Source organism: Lactuca sativa, chromosome 3, assembly GCF_002870075.4.
Source record: "Lactuca sativa cultivar Salinas chromosome 3, Lsat_Salinas_v11, whole genome shotgun sequence".
Classification (NCBI taxonomy): domain Eukaryota; kingdom Viridiplantae; phylum Streptophyta; class Magnoliopsida; order Asterales; family Asteraceae; genus Lactuca; species Lactuca sativa.
In genome coordinates, this window is record NC_056625.2 from 8,294,861 (window position 1) to 8,319,589 (window position 24,729).

The following is a 24,729-nucleotide window of genomic DNA, read 5'->3' on the forward strand; positions in this document are numbered from 1 at the left end:
CTTTCGCATACGAGCTCCGTTTTTGACATTCTTTATATGCACACGTAGCTAAAATTACGCTCTACAACTTCCGTTTAGACATCATTGGCTAATTTTGACTTTAAATTTTATATTATTATTTTTAACAGACCGGGACAGGAAATCCGTTAAAAATTCATAACTTCTTCATCCGACGTCCGTTTTCGTCAGACTTTCTACCGTTGTGCTACTAATGACGAGACCTTCGATTATCTTTTTGGTTGTGTCGGCTAAAAATCGCTCGATCTAAAATTCGAGTTTTTAGTTGTCTAGTGCTAAGCTGAAACTTCGAAAAATCATAACTTTCTCATACGAAGTCAGATTTGGGCGTTCTTTTTATCGAACTTCTCGGTTTGACGAATACTACGACTTTCATTTAGATTACTAAGGCTAAAAAGTAGTTTATCAAAAACTCACTTTTTACGACATTCAGCACCGTGCCGGTTTTGTCGCGAAACTTCGACAGGTCATAACTTCTTCGTTATAACTCGGATTTTGGTATTCTTTATATCCCCGAATTCCTTGTTTCGACCACTACAACTTTATGTAAAGATATCAGGCATATATCACACTTTAATTTTGACGTTTATTTTTATTCTTAATTAATTAAACCCTAATAATTAACCATAAAACACATAATTCACATAATATTCACATAATTCCTTTTCATTTCTTCAAAATGAGTTACAAAGGTTAACCTAGACTATCACCTCAATATAAATGCCTGGGCTAGAAACACGATTGTTACAATTCTCTCACCCTTAGGATGATTCCGTCCCCGAAATCACATATCACCAAACAACTGCGGGTAGTGACTCATCATGTCACTCTCCGTTTCCCAAGTGAGATTTGGTCCATTCGTATGTTTCCAGCGCACAAGCACTAAATCGACCATCTTGCGTCGCAACTTCATAGTCTTACGGTCAACGATTGCCTCAGGTTCTTCGATCAACCTCTTGTTTTCATCCAACCTTAACTCAGAATTCAGAATTATGTCGGGCACATCTCCCGTGAACTTTCTCAAGTAACACACATGAAAGGTGTTATGAATACCCTCCAGTTCTTCCGGTAACTCTAGCTTGTAAGCTTGATTCCCGATCTTCTGAAGAACTTTGAACGGTCCAATAAACCTTGGACTCAACTTTCCTCATTTCCCAAATCTTATAAGTCCCTTACACGGTGAGACTTTAAGTAAAACCGAATCTCCAACTTCAAAGGTTATCAGTTGTATTTTCTTGTCAGCATAACTCTTTTGTCGATCTTGAGCAGCTAACATCATTTCTTTTATCACTTTCAACTTTTCGGTAGTCTGATGGACTATTTCAGGTCCCATAAACTGCTTTTCCCCAGCTTCCAGCCAACATGATGGCGTTCGACACTTTTCCCCATACAAAGCGTGATAAGGTGCCATCTTAATGCTTGAGTGGAAACTATTATTATAGGAGAATTCTACTAGAGGTAAGTGTTCATCCCAATTACCTTGGAATTCTAGGGTACATGCTCTCATCATATCCTCCAATGTTTAAATCGTTCGTTCGCTCTGCCCATCGGTTTGTGGATGGTAAGCTGTACTTAAACACAACTTTGTACCCAATTCCTCTTGTAGACTCCTCCAAAACCTTGAGGTAAAACGGCTATCACGATCGGATACAATCATTAACGGAACACCGTGAAGCCTCATAATTTCCTTCACGTAAGAATTCGCAAGTTTATCCATAGACCATTTCTCTTTGGCTGCTATGAAATGCGCACTCTTAGTGAAGCGATCAACAACCACCCAAATCATGTCGTGATCGTTCCTTGTTCTGGGCAGTTTAGTCACAAAATCCATGGTGATGTCTTCGCATTTACCCATGGGTACGGGTAAAGGTTCTAAACTCCCATACGGTTTCTGATGTTGTGCCTTAACCCTAGCACAAGTTACACACTTGGCCACATACTTAGCAACATCGAGCTTCATCGTCGGCCACCAATAATAGGGTTTTAGATCCCTATACATTTTTGTACTGCCGGGATGAATCGAGTACATGGTCTTGTGAGCTTCTTTCATCAGAAGATCTCTTACTCCGCCCATCTTAGGTACCCAAATCCTATCTTGGAATACCTTCAACCCTTGATTGTTTGTACCGAACACTAACGTTTACCCAAACGTTCTTCCTTTCGGTCATTTTTCTCTAAAGCTTCCTCTTGAGCTTTCTTTATACTTTCCACAATTGTCGAGACAGCTTCAATTCTCAACGCTCTTGGCCTTTTCTTTTCAAGGTTTACCTTCCGACTGAGAGCATCAGCAACAACATTTGCTTTACCAAGGTGGTAAAGTATCTCACAGTCATAGTCCTTGAGTAACTCTAGCCAGCATCGTTGCCTCATGTTCAATTCCTTTTGATTAAAGAGATATTGAAGACTCTTATGATCAGTGAAAAGTTTACACTTTGTGCCATAAAGATAATGCCTCCATATCTTTAGGGAGAATACTACCGCTGCCAACTCCAAATCGTGAGTGGGGTAGTTCTTTTCATGTTCCTTCAATTGCCTTGATGCATACACTATCACTTTATCCCTTTGGGTCAGAACACAACCTAACCCAACTCCTGATGCATCGCTATAAACTGCGAAGTCATCAACTCCTTCAGGCAACGAAAGAATCGGTGCTTCACACAATCTCTTCTTCGACTTCTCAAAGGCTTCCTTATGCTTCTCATTCCAAGCATAAGTAGCTCCTTTGTGGGTCAAAGCTGTTAATGGAGTAGCAATCGAAGAAAACCGTGGATAAACCTTCAGTAATATCCATCTAATCCTAAAAAGCTTCGAATCTCCGTAGGGCTTTTTGGTTGTTCCCACTTCATCACAACTTCAATCTTTGCTGGGTCAACCATTATTCCTTCTTGGTTAACCACATGACCTAAAAATTGGACTTCTTGAATCCAAAATTCACATTTGGAGAACTTTGCATACAACTTCTCCTTTTTCAGGACTTCTAGCACTTCATGCAGATGCTTTTCATGCTCCTGCTTGCTTTTCAAATAAATCAAGATGTCTTCTATGAATACTATCACTAATTTATCTAGGAATGGTTTACAAACCCTATTCATCAAATCCATGAAAGCTGCTGGGGCATTGGTTATTCCGAACGACATAACCAAAAATTCATAGTGTCCATATCTTGTTCTAAATGCAGTCTTTTCGATATCCTGCTCTCTCACCTTTAGTTGATGGTATCCCGACCTAAGATCGATCTTCGAGAAATAGCTCGAACCCTGTAACTGGTCGAACAGGTGATCGATCCTTGGCAACGGGTACTTATTCTTTATTGTCACTTTGTTTAGCTCTCTGTAACCGATGCACATTCTCATGCTTCCGTCTTTCTTCTTTACAAATAACACAGGGGCTCCCCAGGGCGATGAACTAGGTCGAATGAAACCTTTGTCCAATAACTCCTGAAGTTGTGTCATAAGTTCTTTCATCTCTGTTGGTGCTAATCGATAGTGTGCTTTTGCTATCGGCGTCGTTCCTAGTAACAAGTCGATACGAAATTCTACTTGTTGATCAGGGGGCAATCCGGGAAGTTCTTTGGGAAAGACTTCCGGATAATCACACACCACCGAAATATTCTGCACCTCCTTCTTTTCCATCTTAGCATCGATCACAAATGCTAGATATGATGTACATCCCTTGGCCAAACACTTTCTGGCTTTCATTAGGGAAATGATTCCATAATTTACTCTGTGTTTGTCTCCATACACCATAAACGACTCTTTCCCTGGCGGGTTTACTTTTACTATCTTCTTTCTACATAATATTTCTGCATCATTGGCGCTAAGCCAATCCATTCCTAAAACTATGTCGAATCCATTTAACTCGATAGGCAATAATTCCTCGTGGAACTTATGATGGGTTTTGAGCATTCTAACACTTCCTAAGTGTACATGCAACCCTAATAACCTTGGATCTATGTTTGTCTAATTATCATGCAAAGTTGATTTCCAAGGCTATGATCCTATCTAGCATACATGGGGAACAATTTTAACTTGAATAATAGATAGAACTACATACCTTGTTGTTGATTTTGATCCTTGAAACCTTGTGAGCCTAGCACCCCAAGTGTGATGCCTCAAATTCTTCACACAACACCAAATGTTATGGAGTAAACTTAGAGAGAAAGTGTAACACTCTAAAATCGGCTCTAGCCCTCTTGTTTCTTTTTTTTTTTCTAACCGATTTTGGTGGAGTATGAGACTCTTATATAGTGTTGACACATCTAGGGTTACACTATGTAAACCCTAATGTGTCATGACTCTTCATTTCCATGACCCATGGGTTTGTAACTCCCATGGACCCTCCATGGACCATCCAATGGGTTTAACCCAACTTGATTATCCATGGAGCCTTTTAGCCCACTATACAAGATATGGATGATTTACATAATCAACCCATATATTTAATTAGTTATCTTTTTGATCACTTAATTAATTCTAAATTAATTCTAGATCAAACTAATTAAATAATATTATTAATATATTAGAACTTATAATATATTAATAAACCACAAGTGTTATTTCTCTCATTTAGTCTATCCAATTGCATGGTGCCATGCAACCCAAATGGACCATGCCGGGTCGGGTCAAGTACATACCAGAAATAGTTATGGAGTTAGACACCTTATCCAACAGTCTCCCACTTGGATAAGTCTAATAACTGTAACTGCAAGTATGACTTCAGGAACCGATCGGCAATCGTATCTCTTTTCAAGGTTTCTTGGAACTGAGAAGATGATGGTACGCCATTTCAGATAAGGGATCATATAATCCTCTGTTCTTAGATATCAGTCGGAAAAACACATGGAACATAGTCTTGCTTATTGTCCAGCAGTTTGTTTCCCGATTTCCGATTTGTTTGACAAAGAGCTTAATTGAACACATCAACTTAGTTTTGATCGGGCCCGGTACATAGGTTAAAACAAAATCATCGAGGGGCCTAGATATCAGCTTCTAATCCAAGAAGGAATAGATAAACTTCGACTCATATGCTTGTTTTACTACTTGTTAAATTACACACAAACGCACGCTTTATAACATCGAGTTACCAATGCGGTTGCGCACATTCAATGCATAACTAACTCATAGTTAACAAGTCATATCTCTAGGTTTGAAGACTTATATGATATTACCATCTCGCGATCACTCGAGATAAATTCCATTAAGTGATACCAGCGAGCATGGGTTGAATCCAATACTTAGAACTTATGAGCACTCATGAGTGTTGAGGCCATGTCCAACATCTTAGACCTCTACAACCAACTCATGACAGGCTTACTTCATATCTACTTCCAACATATGACTGACTGTGGATAATTTGAATAATATGTAAGACGACATAAATATTCAAGAAGTCAAAACATGCAAAAGAAATAATAGTAAACGATTGACAAGGGATAGCAACACTTTACTCATAAATAAACACAACTTTTATTCATCATCAAATGTCAATTACATTTTACAAATTTCAAAATTATCTAACTACTAAAACTAATATCATCCTTCAGCCCTATGCTCCTAGCATGCTGGAGATGCTTAACCCTACCCAGTCCCTTCGTGAGGGGATCTGCCGGGTTCTCATCCGATGATACCCTCTTTGCCATGAGAAGTCCTTCTTCTATACGATGTTTGATGAAATGATATTTTCTATCAATGTGTCTGGATCTCCCATGATCCCTTGGTTCCTTTGCTAAGGTAACTGCACTTTCACTATCACATAATATCTCTATAGGCTTTGATATAGCTGGTACAACTCTAAGGTCTCCAATGAAGTTCTTTAGCCACATAGCCTCTTTTGCCGCCTCGCTTGCCGCTATATACTCTGATTCACAAGTTGAATATGCCACTGTCTCCTGCTTGGAACTTTTCCAAGAGATTGCTCCTCCATTTAAGGTAAACACCCAACCCGACTGAGAGCGGAAATTATCCCTATCAGTTTGGAAGCTAGCATCACTATACCCTACAACTCTCAAGTAATCACTCCCACCAAGGGTAAGGACCCAGTCCTTAGTCCTTCGCAAGTACTTGAGAATGTTCTTTACCGCTGTCCAGTGAGCCTTACCAGGATTCCCTTGATACCTGCTAACCATGCTTAAAGCAAAGGCTAAATCAGGACGAGTACAGGTCATAGCATACATGATCGAGCCTACTGCCGAAGCATAAGGTACCCGACTCATTTATGCTATCTCATCCTCAGTACTCGGGCTCTGAGTCTTACTCAGTCTAGTGTTACTCTGGATGGGTAACTCTCCTTTCTTGGAATCTTGCATGCTGAATCTCTTTAGCACTTTATCCAAGTATGTACTCTGACTAAGTCCAATTAGTATTTTGCTCCGGTTTCTCAAAATCCTTATCCCTAGAATATAGGCAGCTTCTCCTAGGTCCTTCATAGCAAAACACTTCCCAAGCCAGGACTTAACTTCTTGCAGAGTTGGGATGTCATTTCCTATGAGTAGTATGTTATCCACATACAGTACCAAAAAGCTAATTATACTCCCACTAGCCTTGACATATACACAAGACTCATCTTCACTCCTAGAGAAGCCAAACTCTTTGACCTTCTCATCAAAGCAAAGATTCCATCTGCGAGGTGCTTGCTGTAATCCATAGATGGATTTCTCAAGCTTACACACTCTATTAGGGTACTCTGTGCTGACAAAACCCTCTGGCTGATTCATGTAGACATCCTCAGCCAACTTTCCATTAAGGAAAGCGGTTTTGACATCTATTTGTCATATTTCATAGTCATGAAATGCAGCTATGGCTAACAATACCCTAATAGACTTAATCTTGGCTACTGGTGAAAAGGTCTCATCATAATCAACTCCTGCAGTTTGAGAAAAGCCCTTTGCAACTAGTCGTGCCTTATAAGTGTGTACATTACCATCCATGTCAGTCTTCTTCTTGAAGATCCATTTGCACCCAACTATCTTACGACCTGGCACATTGTCAACCAAGTCCCAGACCTGGTTGTCATACATGGATTGTATCTCGCTATCCATTGCCTCTTTCCATTTAGCAGACTCAGAGCCTGCCATGGCTTCCGCATAGCTGTTAGGTTCATCCAGACCTACTAGTGTCTCATCACTAATAAGTGTCTCACCTTCCATAGTAATATGGAAACCATAGTAATGCTCAGGTACATTCATAACCCTTGTGGAACGCCTCAGAGGTACAACTGGAGCTATAATTGGATCAACAGGAGGTTCCTCCTCAAGTTGACTGCTAGGGTTTGAGGTTCCTTCACCACTTGACTCTTGAAGTTCTTCAAGGTCAATTAGCCTCCCACTGTCTCCTTGGCTTATGAACTCTCTCTCTCGAAAGACAGCCCTCCTTGCTACAAAGACCACATATTCACTAGGTCTGTAGAAGAGGTAACCAAAGGATTTTTGTGGGTAGCCGATGAAAATACACTTCTCGCTTCGAGGTTCGAGCTTGTCATGAGTCTCGCGTCTCACAAAATCCTCGCAACCCCAAACCTTGATGTGGGCTAGACTAGGAACTTTTTCAGTCCACATCTCGTGAAGTGTTTTGGCAACCTTCTTTGTAGGAACCAGATTAAGGATATGGGTGGCAGTCTCTAAGGCATACCCCCAAAATGAGATTGGTAGCGTAGCTCGACTCATCATGGAACGAACCATGTCCAACAAGGTTCGATTACGCCTCTCAGCTACACCATTCAACTGTGGTGTCCTGGGAGGTGTCAATTGTGAGACAATCCCACATTCCCTTAGATAGTCGAGGAACTCAGTACTAAGATACTCACCACCACGATCGGATCGAAGCATCTTAATGTTCCTGCCCAATTGATTCTCGACTTCCTGTTTAAACTCTTTAAACCTTTCAAAAGTCTCTGACTTATGCTTGATTAAGTAGACATATCTATATCTACTATAATCATCTGTAAAAGTCACATAATAACGATTAGCATCCCTTGTGACATGTTTGAAGGGTCCACACACATTCGTGTGTATAAGATCCAACAAACCTTCACCCCTCTCACAAGAACCTGTGAAGGGTGACTTTGTCATTTTTCCAAGTAAGCATGATTCGCAACTGTCATCTGATTTTATGTCAAATGACTCCAAGACTCCATCCTTTTGGAGTTGGCCTATGCGTTTCTTGCTTATATGTCCAAGACGACAATGCCATAATGATGCTTTATCCAAGTTATTATCATTAGTAGAATCAATACACAATACATTATTTCCTAAATTATCTACAACAGACACAACTTCATACACACCATCACAAGGTAATGTTTTAAAATAAAACACATTATTAAAGAAAGCATTTATTCCATCAGTTTCATTATCAAAAGAAAAGGCAAAACCTTGTTTATACAAAGCATGAAAGGAAATAACATTTCTTGCCATTTCTGGCGAATAACAACATTTATTCAAATCTAAAGTAAATCCACCACTAAGCAACAAAGTATAAAATCCAATCTTGGTGACAGGTGAAACTTTCCTATTCCCCATGATCAAGTTTATCTTTCCATGCTCCACATTCTCACTTCTTCTTAGTCCCTGCAATTCAGAACAAATATGAATACCACAACAAGTATCAAGGACCCAAGAGTTAGAATAGAGTGAATTATTAGATGAGATAGTGTAAATACCTGCATGGTTGGGTTTAACCTTCCCATCCTTCAAGTCTTGCTGGTACTTTGGGCAGTTACGCTTCCAGTGCGCCTTTTCGTGGCAGTAGAAGCATTCAGCCTCTTTGGGATCAGAAAAAGGTGTAATGAAACCTTTCTTGGTTCCGCTAGAAGAGGATCCATCAAGGGTCTTACCCTTGGTACCCTTTGAAGGGTTCTTTCTCTTCTTCCCTCTACCTTTCCCGATTTCCAAGACAGGTGCTGAGTTTGGAGTAGTAGCAGGAGTGGTCACAACTGACTTACCTTTAAGACTTCATTCTGCGGTCTTTAGGAGTCCCTGAATTTTGCTAAGTGTAACTTCCTCCTTATTCATGTGGTATGTCATGCGGAATTAATCATAACACGAAGGTAAGGAGTGCAAAATAATATCTATTGCTAACTCCTCAGGGAAGTTCACATTTAACTTCATCAATCTATCCACATACCTTTACATTTTCTGCATGTGGCTGGTGATGGGTTTTCCATCTTTCATTCGGGTTGTGATCATAGAGGAGATGATTTCATATCGCTCTTGACGAGCACTCTGATGGTAGCGGTCCATCAAATCCTGGTGCATCTCAAAAGGATAGTAGTCCTCATAGGACTTTTGGAGCTCAGCTGTCATGGTGGCCATCATGATGCATGCCACTTTGGTAGCATCTCTTTCATGTGTCTCATATTCAACAAATTCCTTAGGAGTAGCAGTTGGCTCAGGCACCTTGAGCTCCTTGTCAAGAACATATTCCTTGTTCTCGTAACGAGTGACCATCCTGATGTTTCTGATCCAATCAGTAAAGTTGGATCCATCAAAGATGACTCTCCCACAAAGGTTCATGAGAGAGAAGGAGCCAGTGGGGTTTGAGCAAGGAGTAGCATTGTTGAAAGACATCTGAAAAGAAGAAAGTAAGTTTAGTTTAGATATAGGGATAGTCCTTAATAAAACACCCAAATGTAATATTAAGGCTAGGATCCAATCACAATATATTATAACCTAGAAGAGGGATGTCGTAATCCAAGTTTATAACATATTTGAAAGGTAGGTGAATGACGATTCACCAATTTCCTCCATGAAAACGAAATATAAATTATTAGGTTTTATTTGGCTTTTAGAAATTCCTAGATTCTTTGAGATTCATTGAACTTTTCAATGGCATGTTTCAATCTCGAGTGTACCCTTCATGTTTTGTGACTGGGATACCGAGGATCACAAAACAAGGTGTGAAGTAACCATGCAAATTACTTGGTACCCTTAATGTTTTTCACTTAATCGTTGTGCCGGTAAACCACATGCGCTCCTTCCGACCTCATGAAAAACCTTAAGTCACCCTTTGCCTTCCTTGTTAAGTCCAAGTTAGTGTGTCGGTAAACCACACATGCTCCACCAACGACTTAAACAAGGTGCAAAGTGTAATTTCATGGATTAGCACCTTATTCACATTTTTCCTAAAGTAACTAAGATTGGGAATTTATAAAACATTTAGTTACTTTACAATAATCATTATATTTTTAATGAGAATTTATAAGTCCTTGTCTTACCCATTCGGCTAACGACCCTCCACCAGTCAAGCAAGCGGTGGGTGAGAGTGGACACCCATTAAGTTGCCATTTTATAGGCAACAACCATATACCCACCTTATAGACCGGCTTCGTGAATGAGGCGTACTAGCAGTAAGACGACTTTGTTCTTATATATATATATATATATATATATATATATATATATATATATATATATATATATATATATATATTATTAACTTATAATATTATAAGTATAAGGGTTGAATTTTAACTTTTAAAATTCTAAGGGTTGGAACTAAAGTTTTAATCAAGACTTTACTTGTTCCAAAACTTGAGGGCAAGTTTTGTAAACTTTCAAAACTTTTCATTTCTTGTAACTTATGTGTTAATTAGAGTATTAAAAATGAAGACTCTTCATTTTATAACCCATGTGTTCTTTTAATGGTTTTTTTTAAAACAAAGTGACTTTTGGTTTTCCATAACTTGAGGACAAGTTATGGACTCCATTAAAACACATAATGATCATGAATTAATGTACCACATAGGTTACAAATAATTCCTATGATCATCTAAACCTCATAAGATCAAGAACATGAATATGAACACTTTCATGAATCAAAACTTACACTTAAAACTTTGTAATTTTGATAACTTGTTGTTGTAAATGGATTAGCAAGGACATTACACCATCTAAAACGAGTTTTCAAGTACCAAAACAGTTTAGGGTAATGTTTCTAGTCTATTTCCAGCAACTAAAGTCGAAAATCTGCATTCTGAGGTTTCTACTCGCCGAGTGCACGAACCTACTCGGCGAGTAGGATGAAGATACATATGAACTCGGCGAGTCACGGGGCGAGTTCATCAGGCAGATTGCACAAAATCGACTTTTTTTCAACTATTTAGCACAAATAACAAACAAACAAGCCTAGGCTCTGATACCACTGATGGGTTTTGAGCATTCTAACACTTCCTAAGTGTACATGCAACCCTAATAACCTTGGATCTATGTTTGTCTAATTATCATGCAAAGTTGATTTCCAAGGCTATGATCCTATCTAGCATACATGGGGAACAATTTTAACTTGAATAATAGATAGAACTACATACCTTGTTGTTGATTTTGATCCTTGAAACCTTGTGAGCGTAGCACCCCAAGTGTGATGCCTCAAATGCTTCACACAACACCAAATGTTATGGATTAAACTTAGAGAGAAAGTGTAACACTTTAAAATCGGCTCTAGCCCTCTTGTTTTTTTTTTCTAACCGATTTTGGTGGATTATGAGACTCTTATATAGTGTTGACACATCTAGGGTTACACTATGTAAACCCTAATGTGTCATGACTCTTCATTTCCATGACCCATGGGTTTGTAACTCCCATGGACCATCCAATGGGTTTAACCAACCTTGATTATCCATGGAGCCTTTTGTTGGATTAATGTCTAAGTCCATAACTATATTTGGTATGTACTTGACCCGACCCGGCATGATCCATTTGGGTTGCACTTCACCGACACAATTTATATGGATAATCTTTTGAGAATAGTATGTTTATGATTAATATTAATATATTATAAGTTCTAATATATTAATATGGAATCATATTATTTAATTAGTATTGATCAAGAATTAATTTATAATTAATTAAGTGATCAAAAGGAACTAATTAAATATGGACTCTTATATATATGGAATGGGCCAAGTTCATTTAGGTTGGGCTAAGCTTTCATGGATAGTCCATGGAGTGTTTAACCCATGGATCCTAGGAAATGATAGGTCATGGGTATTAGGGTTTAACCCTAATCCTCCATACTATATAAAGATGTCCTTGGTTGGTGAAATTGGCACTAGTGTGGATACACTAAGAAGGGCTAGCCAATTTCACAAGAGAAAACCAAGTATCCATATTCTCTAAAGTATTCCAAGGTGTCTTGGTGATTTGTGATTCCACTTGAGGCTTCCACACTATTGGGGCTAAGCTCTTAAAGCTTGAAGACATCAAGCTACATCAAGAGGTATGTATTCTATCTTGTTACATTCATAGTTTTTGTATGCTAGATTAGGATAATACCTTGGATGTTCTTATTTGCATGTATAATAGAGAAAACATAGATCCAAGGTATTTAGGGTTGCATGTACACTTAGGAGTGTTAGAATGCTCAAAACCCAACACCTTTTAGCCCACTATACAAGATATGGATGATTTACATAATCAACCCATATATTTAATTAGTTATCTTTTTGATCACTTAATTAATTCTAAATTAATTCTTGATCAAACTAATTAAATAATATTATTAATATATTAGAACTTATAATATATTAATAAACCACAAGTGTTATTTCTCTCATTTAGTCTATCTAATTGCATGGTGCCATGCAACCCAAGTGGACCATGCCGGGTCGGGTCAAGTACATACCAGAAATAGTTATGGACTTAGACACCTTATCCAACAACTTATTCTCATCCAAGTCAATGAGGATGTTTTTCATACGATGGCTAACAGGTACAAACTTGCCACTAGCAATCTCGACTAATAAAGCATTAACTAGCTTATCTACAGACAAAGCTAGCTTTCTACCAAATTCATGCGATATAAAGGAGTAATTGGCTCCAGAATCAAACAAAATTTAGGCAGGCAATTTGTTTACGAGAAAGGTACCTGAAGCGACATCGACTTCTTCTTTTGCAGCTTCAAGTGTCATCTGAAAGGCTCTCGCCTTCGGCTTTGGTGGTAGATTGGGCTTTGCGGCATCCTTCCTCTTTGGACAGTCTTTAAGAACATGCCCTACTTCATGGCACTCAAAACATACCCTCTTGTCGGACGGACACACGTTGGCATAATGCCCAGTCTTTCCACATTTGAAGCAAGTCACCTCCTCACTGCATCTCCCAGAGTGCTTTTTCTTGCACTTCTCACACCATTTCACTTCACCTCCTCCTCCTCCAAACTTCTTGGACTTAGAAAATTTGATTTTCTTGTTGGAACCTGAAGTTCCTTCAAATTTTCTCTTTTCACCAACTTCTGCCCTCTCCAAACCCTTCTCTTTGATCTGAACCTGAACATTCTTAGCAGCCCAGATGGCGGCTTTCAAAGTGGTTGCTTGCTTAACCATCGGACCAAAGTCCGCTGGTAATCCAAGGGCAAACTTGTTGACCTTAGAGAGTTCAGTTCGAACTAGATGAGGAACTAGCTTCATCTTTTCCATAAAACTAGCAGCGTATTCAATAACGCTCATCTTTCCTTTCTTTAAATTCTGGAACTCATTATTGATTTCCAGAAGATCCTGCTCAAAGCAGTATTGCAGTTTCAGTTGTAGTACAAAGTCTTCCCAAGACATCTTACTAGCTTCACCCTTGGGCATCGAATCAGCTAGTAACTTCCACCAGCTCAACACACCAGACTTTAACAGAGGGATTGCAAGTGCGGTCTTTTGTTTGTTGCTGCACTCGCAACTTTCAAACATCGTCTCCATTTCGGAGATCCAATTCATGACTTCCAGCGGTGTCGGACTCCCAGATAGACACGATGGTTTAGATGCCATGAAATCTTTGTATTTGCATCCGCGTCCATCAACTCCTCCATCCTGGTTGTTTTGTCTAACTATCTGTGGGTTGGCTTGACCAAGAGTCCCACTGTAGTTCCTTCCTACTGATTGCCCTTCATTCAATACGGGCTGTTAACCAGGCCTCGTAGTCTCTTCCCTATGCTGTTGTAGTAATCTCCTTGTCTCCTCCATCTGGCGATCTAACATCATCTGCATCATTGCTTGTACCCCAGCCGTCGTCATTGGCTCAAGTGCAGCTCCTACAACAGTTACTTGCTCAACTACTTGAGGTTGAGGTTGTTGATCCCTGTTTCCGTTTGCATTTGCAGCTCTACTATGAGTTCTGGCCATTACAATCTATATAACGAATAAGGCGAATTTAGGTCTTTATCCTTGTTAGACATGTCAATTCCCTTATCACTCTGAAAAGTTTACATGTTAGTTCTAATCTCGTAATCATACGCTTAGAATCCTACACACATAAGGTTTCCAGATCCGGTTGGCTATAGACCATAGATCCGAACAAATAATGGCACACATGGCAAACACATAGCATTTAGCACATAAGGGCATTTTAGGCATCTTCCCTAAAATAAACTAGTGCTCGTGTCTAAAATATGATAGACACTCATCTCACAATCATCACTTAGCATTCTAAGTTCAAGTTGAGAAATTCTACAATTTCTTAGTTCGCTTAAACTAATGCTCTGATACCAACTGTGACATCCCCTAATTTGTCGGCCAGAAAAAACCGATTTAATTTATGCTTTTTAAAATAAAATCAGAGAAATCTTTTTAAAAGATGTTGCGGAATTGGTCCCCAAACAACATATGATAAAAGTTTATCAAAACCCTTCATTAAGAAGGTATATGTTTTCCATATATATATCAAAACCTCGGGATGTCATGTTCCGATACAGATCAAAAGCATAAACAAGACATTATAAGCCTTTCAACAGTTATTTACAACTACTGGCCTATAATCCAAAAATCTCTCATCGTCCTCAGACTATGCTCAGAGTCCACTACCTGTAACATAAAAAGCTGAGTGGGTCAGGCTTGGGAGCCTGGTGAGCATATAGGGTTTTCAACCCACAATAATAATAAACTTACTAAGTTCATCAATCAACAATAACCCTGATTACCCGTTCCCGCTATCCTCACTTTACGTCCCTAAACACTTATCACAAGGGACCTAGCTTAAAGAATATCATCGGGATGGACACTACTGCTAAGGGGTTTCCTCAGCCATACATGTCCTAAAGGAAACCATGAGGGGGATGGAGTACAGCGAATGAACACTCTCAGTTCATTAACACCTACAGGTTGCGGACCTGTTAATGTTTCCCACTGGACTGTCTAGAAAGTCTGTGGTCGTCATCCAAACTCCGCTAGATGACTGGATCTCAAAACACATCGAGGCCTCTCATCAATTTTATTTTATCACACATCACTATCTACCCATGTTCTACCCAACATATTTGTAGATAAAAATACTTATACAGTTTAAAACTTGTATAAAACATCAACTCAACAGTCACCTCAAATAAACAATTAATATATTTACACATAGCACGTATTATAAGGTAAATACTTCATATCTATGTGTAAAATGAAAGTGACTATACACTCACATGATTTGATGATAATCGGGCAGCAATTCGTTTCCTAAAACGATCGTTTCTAATAAAACCGGGAGTTTTATTGAGAAACCGGGCTTTGCAAAAGTCGGGCTTCGAAACCGGAAAGATAAATTTTACGGGCTTCTCAGGTACTTCGTGGAGTATTCCGGGCTTTACAATCGATACCGGGGCTTTGCGGGATGTTAAGATGAAGAAAATATGGGTTTAGGGGTTAAAATTGACAAATTTTCAAAGTATACCCGGGAGGTCTTGCACCCTTGTATTTATAGGGGAGAGCTTCTGATCGAACGGCTGAGAAGGAGCCACGCCTCGCAGATCCGAGGGTTCGCAGGGAAGGCTCGCACGAGGGTAGCATGTGCGAAGGGCTGCTGGCTTCTTGTGATTGGTCCGAAGCGTGTGTCCGATGCACAGGTGGTCAGCACGTGCGAGGGTCTCGGTGGCACTCGCTGATTGGACCGCGGAGTCACAACCCATGTGCGAGGCTCGAAGCTAGGAGTGCGAGGTTCGGTCCATATGCGAGCCTCATATTGGACCTCCCTTCGGTCAAATCAGAATCCGACACGCAGCTTTGCATGACTCAGCAACTCGGTGACTCAGCAGGACATGTGGCACATGCGAGGCGAGGGTGACGTGGCAACTCATGACTATGCAAATTTTCTCGGTTTTCGCTCCAAAACTTCTAAAATCCATAACTTTTGCATACGAACTCCGTTTTTGATGTTCTTTATATGCACGTGTAGCTAAAATTACGCTCTACAACTTCCGTTTAGACATCATCGGCTAATTTTGACTTTAAATTTTATATTATTATTTTTAACAGACCGGGACATGAAATCCGTAAAAAATTCATAACTTCTTCATCCGACATCCGTTTTCGTCAGACTTTTTACCGTTGTGCTACTAATGACGAGACCTTCGATTATCGTTTTGGTTGTGTCGGCTAAAAATCGCTCGATCTAAAATTCGAGTTTTTAGTTGTCTACTGCTAAGCTGAAACTTCGAAAAATCATAACTTCCTCATACGAAGTCAGATTTGGGTGTTCTTTTTATCGAACTTCTCGGTTTGACGAATACTATGACTTTCGTTTAGATTACTAAGGCTAAAAAGTAGTTTATCAAAAACTCACTTTTTACGACATTCAGCACCGTGTCGGTTTTGTCGCGAAACTTCGACAGGTCATAACTTCTTCGTTATAACTCAGATTTTGGTATTCTTTATATCCCTGAAATTCTTGTTTCGACCACTACAACTTTATGTAAAGATATCTGGCTTATATCACACTTTAATTTTGACGCTTATTTTTATTCTTAATTAATTAAACCCTAATAATTAACCATAAAACACATAATTCACATAATATTCACATAATTCCTTTTCATTTCTTCAAAATGAGTTACAAAGGTTAACCTAGACTATCACCTCAATATAAATGCCTAGGCTAGAAACACGAGTGTTACAGCAGCTCATTCTTCGATTTGACACCAATTAGAGGCGATTTTTAGAGCTTGATACTCATTCTTCTCATCTTTCTAATTAATTGGTAGATTCTTGATGCAAAAACACTTTTGTGATTGTTATTTTGTTGACATGAGTAACTAGTTTCTCAATTTTGGTTAACTTTGGCTAAAACCCTTGGATATTTGTGGGTTATGAAGGATTCATGCTTAATTGTCCTTTATCTTATGTTTATGATTCTAGTTCATATTTCTTATGCTTGTTTAATACTTTGATCATGAGCTTGGTACTTGAATGAGAAATTGTTGGTTTATTTCTTTGATTTAGCATTGAATCATTGAATTTACTTAGAACAAGGGCTTTATGATGGTAGAAATCATCTCTATCTTATGAATCATGACTCCTTTATGGATGTGTAAGCATTGACATCCTTTAGGAATTGGGGATTCCTTCATTATTAAGGCTAATCAACTTCTTGGGTTCAATTGCTTCAATTAAATCCTTGATTTTGATTAAGAAGGTGTGTTGTGGGCTTCCCCAACCTCCATACTGACTATGGGAAATCTTGGCATATCTTGCTTCATGATTGCTATAACCAATTTGGGATGAATGATAAGCTTCATATTGAATCCTAATGATAACCAAACAAATGTTCATTGTGTTGAATTGCTTTGGTTAACCAATTCTCTCCAATATTTGAGCATCTCACCATCTTACTTAATTGCAAATTGTTTTAGTTATTCAAGTCTTGTAGTTTTCAAGCAATCACAACACCCCATTTATGTTTAATCTTAGTTAGTTAGTTTATTTACACTAGTTTTATTGGATTGCATTGGTGATTGAATACAACCATTTCCCCGAGGATCAATACCCCTTTTTACCATTATATTACATTTTATTTGCAAACAAAGGGTGTAATTTGCTTGGTGGACTTGACATCTCATCACGATGCTTCTATTTCGGGTCTAGGAGCTGTTCTAATACAGAGGGGGCATGTGATTTTATATGCCTCGAGGCAGCTGAAGCCTCATGAGGCGAATTACCCCACTCATGATTTGGAATTAGGGCTTGTGGTATTTGCCCTCAAGATTTGGAAACATTATTTATATGGGGTTCGATGCACCATATTCACTGATCACAAGAGTTTGAAGTATTTGATGGATCAACATAATTTGAATATGCATTAGAGGAGGTGGTTAGATGTGGTGAAAGATTATGACTGTGATATTTTGTACCATCTCGGGAAGGCCAATGTGGTGGCCGATGCTTTGAGCCATAAGACGACAAGTGCCTCGATTCAAGATGTTTGCTTGAGGATGACAGTGATTTCCCCTTTATTGGATATGGTTAAGGAGGCACAGGTGGAGGGTTTAAAAAGGGAGAACAGAAAGATCTAGCGGATTCGGGGGCAACTTCCTTTGTTTATTCGAGATAGTCGGGGGTTATTGACTAAGTGTGGCAGAGTTTGGGTTCTGGCATCCGGGGGCGTGAGGCAAAGAATCCTGGAGGAGGCGCACAATTCCAAATTTTCTATTCATCCGGAGGCCAAAAAGATGTACCGAGACCTGAGATTGAGCTATTGGTGGCCCTGCATGAAGCGGGAGGTTACATCATTTTTCGAGCGGTGTTTGACCTGCAGGAAGGTCAAAATCGAACATCAGAGGCCTCACGACAAGATGTAGCCACTATCTATCCCCATGTAGAAATAGGAAGAGATCGCCATGGATTTTATCACGAAGCTACCTAAGACAGCGCGGGGTGTGGATTCCATTTGGATTATTGTGTATAGGTTGACCAAAAGTGCACATTTTATTCTGATTTATGAGAGTATCTCCGCCGAGAAATTAGCAGATATTTATGTGCGGGATATGGTGGTCAGGCACAGGGTGCCAATATTGATGGTCTCGGACCGTGATGTTTGTTTCACCTCAAGGTTCTGGACTAAGTTTCATGAGGAGTTAGGTACTCAATTGCACTTCAACACTGCTTACCACCCCCAGACTGATGGTCAGAGTGAGCGGACGATTCAAACACTCGAGGATATGCTTCGGGCATGTGTATTAGACTTTGGAGGGAGTAGGATACTTACCTTCCACTAGCAGAGTTCTCATATAATAATAGTTATCATGCTAGTATTGACCGACCCTGTTTGAGATGTTGTATGGTCGGAAGTTTAGTAATCCAGTTTGCTGGGGTGAGGTTGGGCACCGAGTCATGGGAAGCACCAAGGTGGTGCTTAAGACCACTGATTTGATTCAGCAGGTGCGTGATAGACTAGGGGTTGCGCAGAGCCATCAAAAGAGCTATGCTGACCGGTGTCGATCAGATCTTGAGTTCCAAGTGGGTGATTTTATGCTCTTAAAGGTGTCACCTTGGAAGGGTGTTATTTGATTTCGGAAGAGGGGCAAGCTGGGGCCCCGATACATTGGACTATTTAGGATTTTTGTCCGAGTTGGCAGGATTGCTTATCGGTTGGATCTACCGAATGAGCTATGTCAGATCTATAACACGTTCCACGTGTCTCAGCTTCCGAAGTATGTTGCAGATGAAGTCATTGTTATTTCTCTGGATGATATTCAGGTGGATGGGAGCCTGAATTATGTGGAGAAGCCCATTGCAGTTTTGGATAGAAAAACTAAAGCTCTTTGGAATAAAGAAGTGAATTTAGTAAAGGTGCAATGGCAGCACCGGAAAGGCTCTGAATGGACGTAGGATCCAGAGGACGATATGCGAGAGCACTACCCGGATCTGTTTGCAACTGCGGACTTCAAGGACGAAGTCTAGTTTAAGTGGGGGAGAGTTGTAACACTCCAATCTAGGTAATTACCATTTAATGATTTTCTTTGCAATATTGGTCCCTTTTGTGTGTTGGGCGTACTTATGGGTACGCTTAACGTACCAAGGTGGAATGATTGTGAACGCGCACCACGTACGCGGGGCGTAAAAGTTCGTATGAGGGGCATACGTGGCAGATGGACAAAACCCTAATATCCGGGATTGAGACCTATATAAACGTCCTTAAGTCTTTTGGACCAAACCCTAATCAACCTCCATAGCCTCATTTCGTCCCTTAACCTCAAATTTCCTTGTGAGTGTGATTCTTGAGCTTAGAAAGTGTGTTGGTGGCCATTTTAGAGAGCATTCAAGAAGGAGAGGGTGGTGAACAAGCTTTGGGTGTCATTGAGCTTCTAGATCCTACATCAAGTTCATCTTAAGGAATTGTTGGAGGTATAAAGTTATAAACTTGTCATCTCTTTTGCTAGTTTAAGCTAAGGTTTTTCCATGGAGTCCCTTTTTGGTTCTTAGACTTTCTCTTGTGAGTTAAGCAACTCCAGAGAATAAGATGGATAGATCTGAGCTTTTTGAGCATACTAGATGCATAAAGGTGCCACCTTGAGGGTTGTCTAGTGTCCATGCATGAGCTTGAGGTCTTATATGAAGTCCTAATGTGAAGAATGAATTTTGGAGTCCCTTATGGCATGCAAGGGCATAAAGTTGCCAACTTTATGCCTTAGGACGTCTTAATGAGTTCAGATTTGAAATAGGACGTTGAAATTCCAAGTATTAAGCACTTAATGGTCGTGATGCTTAATATGATTGTATGTTGGGCGTAATTTTGTGTACGTTGCGTGTACAACCAATGGGATCAATACACTAAGCGTACTAGAGTAGTATGTGGAGCATACACACTTAGTGGGTTTGGGCTTGTAAGCTTATTGAGCCTTATTCAGTTTTGGGCATGGTCCCATTTAGAGTTTTGGGTTGATATTCTGTTTTGGGCCATAGTTGTTTTGGTTGGGCCTTATTGGGTCAAGCGGCCCATTAATGGTCTTTATCATGGGCCTTAGGCCCATTAGCAAAAGGGAGACTTTTGGGCCATTATGGAAGGACTTAGACTTAAGTGTTTAGACTCTTTGATCAGGTTGTGTATAATCCTAATTTAGGGTTAATTGTATTATTATTCAGCATGTGGTTTCAGACTGTTAGGCAAGCAACTTTTGTGTTCAGCGGATTGAGGTGAGTCTTCTCACTACACTCATGGGTCGAAGGCACCAAGGCCGACCCATTAATTAATATGAGATGATTAGTAATGAAGTATGTAAATGTTGCTATTTGATCTACATGTGGATTTATGTGAAGACCATGGGAAGAGCCCATGGCATATGATTAGACCATGGGAGGAGCCCATGGCTCGGGGATACAAGACCATGGGGGTAGCCCATGACATTCCAAATGAAGACCATGGAGGGAGTCTGTGGCAAACTTATATGTATATATGTGTGCATGGTATTATGTGATTATATGATTGATGTGTCTTAGGAAACTCACTAAGCTTGTGCTTATAGTTTTATTGAATGTTTCAGGTACTTCTGGGGATAAAGGCAAGGGTCTGGCTTGATGCGCAACGTGCATTCTTCAGTGTTTGACATTTAGTTTTCAACTCTGAATTTAAAACACTATGGCTATGTAATGAGATTTTTGGACACATTGTGGTTGATATTTATGAAATTAAAAGTTAAAAATTTTCTGAAAAATTTGGACTGTTACAAAATAATCGAAATTTTTCTGTTTAAAAAATAAAAGTTTTGATTAAACCGTAAACTGACCCGAAAAATTAAAACTTTATTGGAGATTTATCTACTTAAAGTTCTAAATAAAAGATAATTTCATTTCATATCTATTTAAAATCCTTAAATTGCACTAGGTAGATTATGCATTTAACTAATACAAAAGGGGTTTGACCCTTGATGGGAAATCACCGGAAAAGTCCCAATATTTTACCCTAGTTTACGAAAAAGTCCAAAACTAAAATTTGTTTATGAAAAAGTCATAATTACCGGTAAAAATCACGATTTGGCCCTAATTTCCCGATTTACTGGTTTCATTATTTAACCAGTTTTTAATAAAGTCTCACTATTTTACCTTAATTTACGAATAAGTCCAAAATTATGGTTAAATAATAGGACTTTAATGAAAATTATGATAAAATAATGAGACTTTAATGTTTCCGGGTAAGTAATGAAACCGGTAAACCGAGAAAATAGGACCAAATCGTCATTTTTACCGGTTTTTTGGACTTTTTCATAAACCAATTTTAGTTTGAAACTTTTTCATAAATTAGGGTAAAATATTGAGACCGAACCTTGATTCACTAACTTCATATATTTACCTTTGGTACTCGCTTTTATAGGTTTAGTTCTTGATCAATTTGTGATCCTCAAACGTTTTTAGGGCTTAGCATCACTGATAGAACACTATGTAGGTCGTATGTATGAACGACTTCGTGAATGGACATGTAGAAAAGGTAAACTCTGAACAACACAGCAGGAGAATTATAAAATGCTTTGCAGTTTATTAGCTTATTGATTCTTGAATTCCTACTTGCATCACGGATGCTACAAATGAGAGATCCCATTTGTGATTTGACAACTATTTATGTATCGGAAATTCTATGAACAGATGAATAATTGAATGATGAATTAAAATTCTTGAAATGAAATCTTTGACCTTCAAATCTAAACCTCAACAGTTGTCCGATTAAGCGCCATATATCTCCACCTTTCTTTCTCCACAAAATCTGCATCCAAGAACCTTGAAACGAACACCCACACTCTATAAACATCTTCAAAATTTGTCAAAAACCCAACTGTAGCCATGATCACAGGTATCCCTACCTCTATCTTCTCTTTCCTTTTGTTCATCGGACTATTACGCCCATCATTCTCAATGCCTTTTACCTCTACTAATCTTTCCTTCTCTTCACAACTCTTGTCCACAAAACTAACATGTTTTAAAGTCGCATAACTAAGAGAAATGTTATGTCTATCTGCTAACTTCTGCACAAGTGTAGGTTCAACCTTTTCACCTTTCCAATCAAACACATTAAAAGCCACCACAGGACCTCGATCCACCCTCACTTTTGGCCCATAAACCCTAACCAAAGGCACCCCATCTTCCGAATGTGGATGTTGAAGACTACCGAATGCATTGACCAGCCAGTTGACCAGGTACCTTACCCTCGTACTTATCAATATCAAACCTAACGAGTCTGCATGATCTAACCCACGAAACTCGATATCTGAGGTAACCCCACTGGTGCTTGCTTCGTTTTTGTCAACGGACTTATCCAGTTTCCAGAGATCAGAAAAGGACAATTCCGTCTTTTCTTTATTAATTCCTTTGATTTCTTGGATTTCGAAGGTTTCTTGATTGGAGATTGATGAGCTGGAGGTGGAGCTTGAGCTTGCCATGGCTATGTCTTCTCGTTTTCCCGGATTGTTGAGACTCCCGGATTGTTGGAGAAACAGAGGGCGGTTAGAAGCTTGAACAATGTTAACCAATCCTGTGGTTGTAGATGAGTTATTGAGAATCGTTGATCTTGTTTTTTTAACAAAAAGACACCCGAATCCAGATGGGTTTTCTCCAAAAATCTTGTAAAATGAACAGATTAAGAAATCTGGGTGGAAAAGGGAGAGTCCTAATGTCTCCATGTCTTTTGCTCCAAATGCATTGGCATCAAGACAAACATGCCACCCGTTTTCTTGAGCTAAACTCATCCAAAGATACGAGTATCGTGTTCCCGTAACTTTAGATTGAAGCGGGAAAACGAAAAGTCCCTTTTTTTTCTTTTTCTTTTTGTTTTTATCCACAACCGAAACCGATTTCCTGAGTCTTTTCGATTGGATTCTCATGTTAGGCCACGAGAACAGGGCCGAGTCAACTCGCCCTGACCTTTTCTTACAACTCTCAATCATGGTTTCCACAGCTTCATTTTCATGGTCATATACAGTCAAAAGATTACGATTTGTATGAAAAGGGTAATTATCTGCCAACACTTTGAATGCCGATGACTGGTTAGCTGTAAAAACCAAAGAGTAATCATCCGATGAAATATTCATAAACCTAAAAATCCTCTCTTTAATAACCGATTCAAATTCCTGTTCTTGACCACCATGCGTAATCTGTGCATACAAATTCACTGATTTGTATATAATATTAAAAAAAGGCGCATTGGAATGTAACTGTTGCGAATACGAAAACAACCCATGACCAATGTAATCAAGACATACATGGTTATTGTTGGAGAGGTGATAGAATTCGTCACTCCGGATTCGGTCAGCTCGGTCAGTCTCTGGGTAGTGAGGGTAAGCTTTTTTCATGGTGGAAAACGATCGTTCGAGGTCGGGTAATGATTCATGGTTAGTGAATTGAGCATTTGGAGGAAGCGAAAAGGCTGTTGCAGCAATGAAATCATACCTGGAAGGTGAAATCGCTTGTTTGGGACTCTGTTCCTCGGGCAGCCCGAGTAGTTGAGTGGGGCAGCAACGTCTGAAACAGGCTCTAGAGACTTCCTTGATGCAAGGTGAAGTCATTTTTTTCGCTCTCAAGTTTCAAATTTGGTGTTTTGATTCATAAATTTCTTGTTTTTGAGAAGTTGCCTGATGAAGAGGGTGTTTGGGTTATAAATGATGAGGGGCACGGGGCACTTAACAATTAACATTGTCTTACTTTTCTTCACAATGTTACATTGTTTATATCATTTTAGTTGTTAATAATAAGATAAATAAAGCTCTGTTTGACTTGTATTATCAAATAGCGGATTCCAGGAAACTCGAAATTTCATATTGTTTTTAAAGCAAAATCCGTGTACTTTTTAGTAATTATTTGTTAATTGAGATGTGGGAATTGAATTTGAAGATTGATAATTTTAAATAAGCAATAATTGTGTCATGAGAACAACAACTTTATGGTCAAGTTGTATTTTACGTGGATGATGATTTTAGTGGTCCTTAAAGGAAATTCTTGCACTCCACTATTCCATGAAGTGGCTCATATTCGATAGCAAAAAGTAGTTTGTCTTCAGGGCAA

At 39.2% G+C, this 24,729-nt stretch overlaps 1 protein-coding gene across 2 annotated transcripts; it reads right to left on the reverse strand.

The window, feature by feature from the left end:
• Window positions 1-22,190: 22,190 nt before the first annotated feature.
• Window positions 22,191-24,527, reverse strand: LOC111920783 (uncharacterized). Of its 2 annotated transcripts, XM_042899943.2 has the most exons (2): window positions 23,931-24,527; window positions 22,191-23,822 (listed from the first exon to the last, which is right to left on the reverse strand). In XM_042899943.2, exons 1-2 carry the CDS (start codon window positions 24,231-24,233, stop codon window positions 22,377-22,379), a joined length of 1,749 nt encoding a protein of 582 aa, XP_042755877.1. In that variant the 5' UTR covers window positions 24,234-24,527; the 3' UTR covers window positions 22,191-22,376. The 2 variants fall into 2 exon arrangements, with proteins under 2 accessions (XP_042755877.1, XP_023772109.1); XM_023916341.3 differs by having other exon boundaries at window positions 22,191-24,527.
• Window positions 24,528-24,729: the final 202 nt, after the last annotated feature.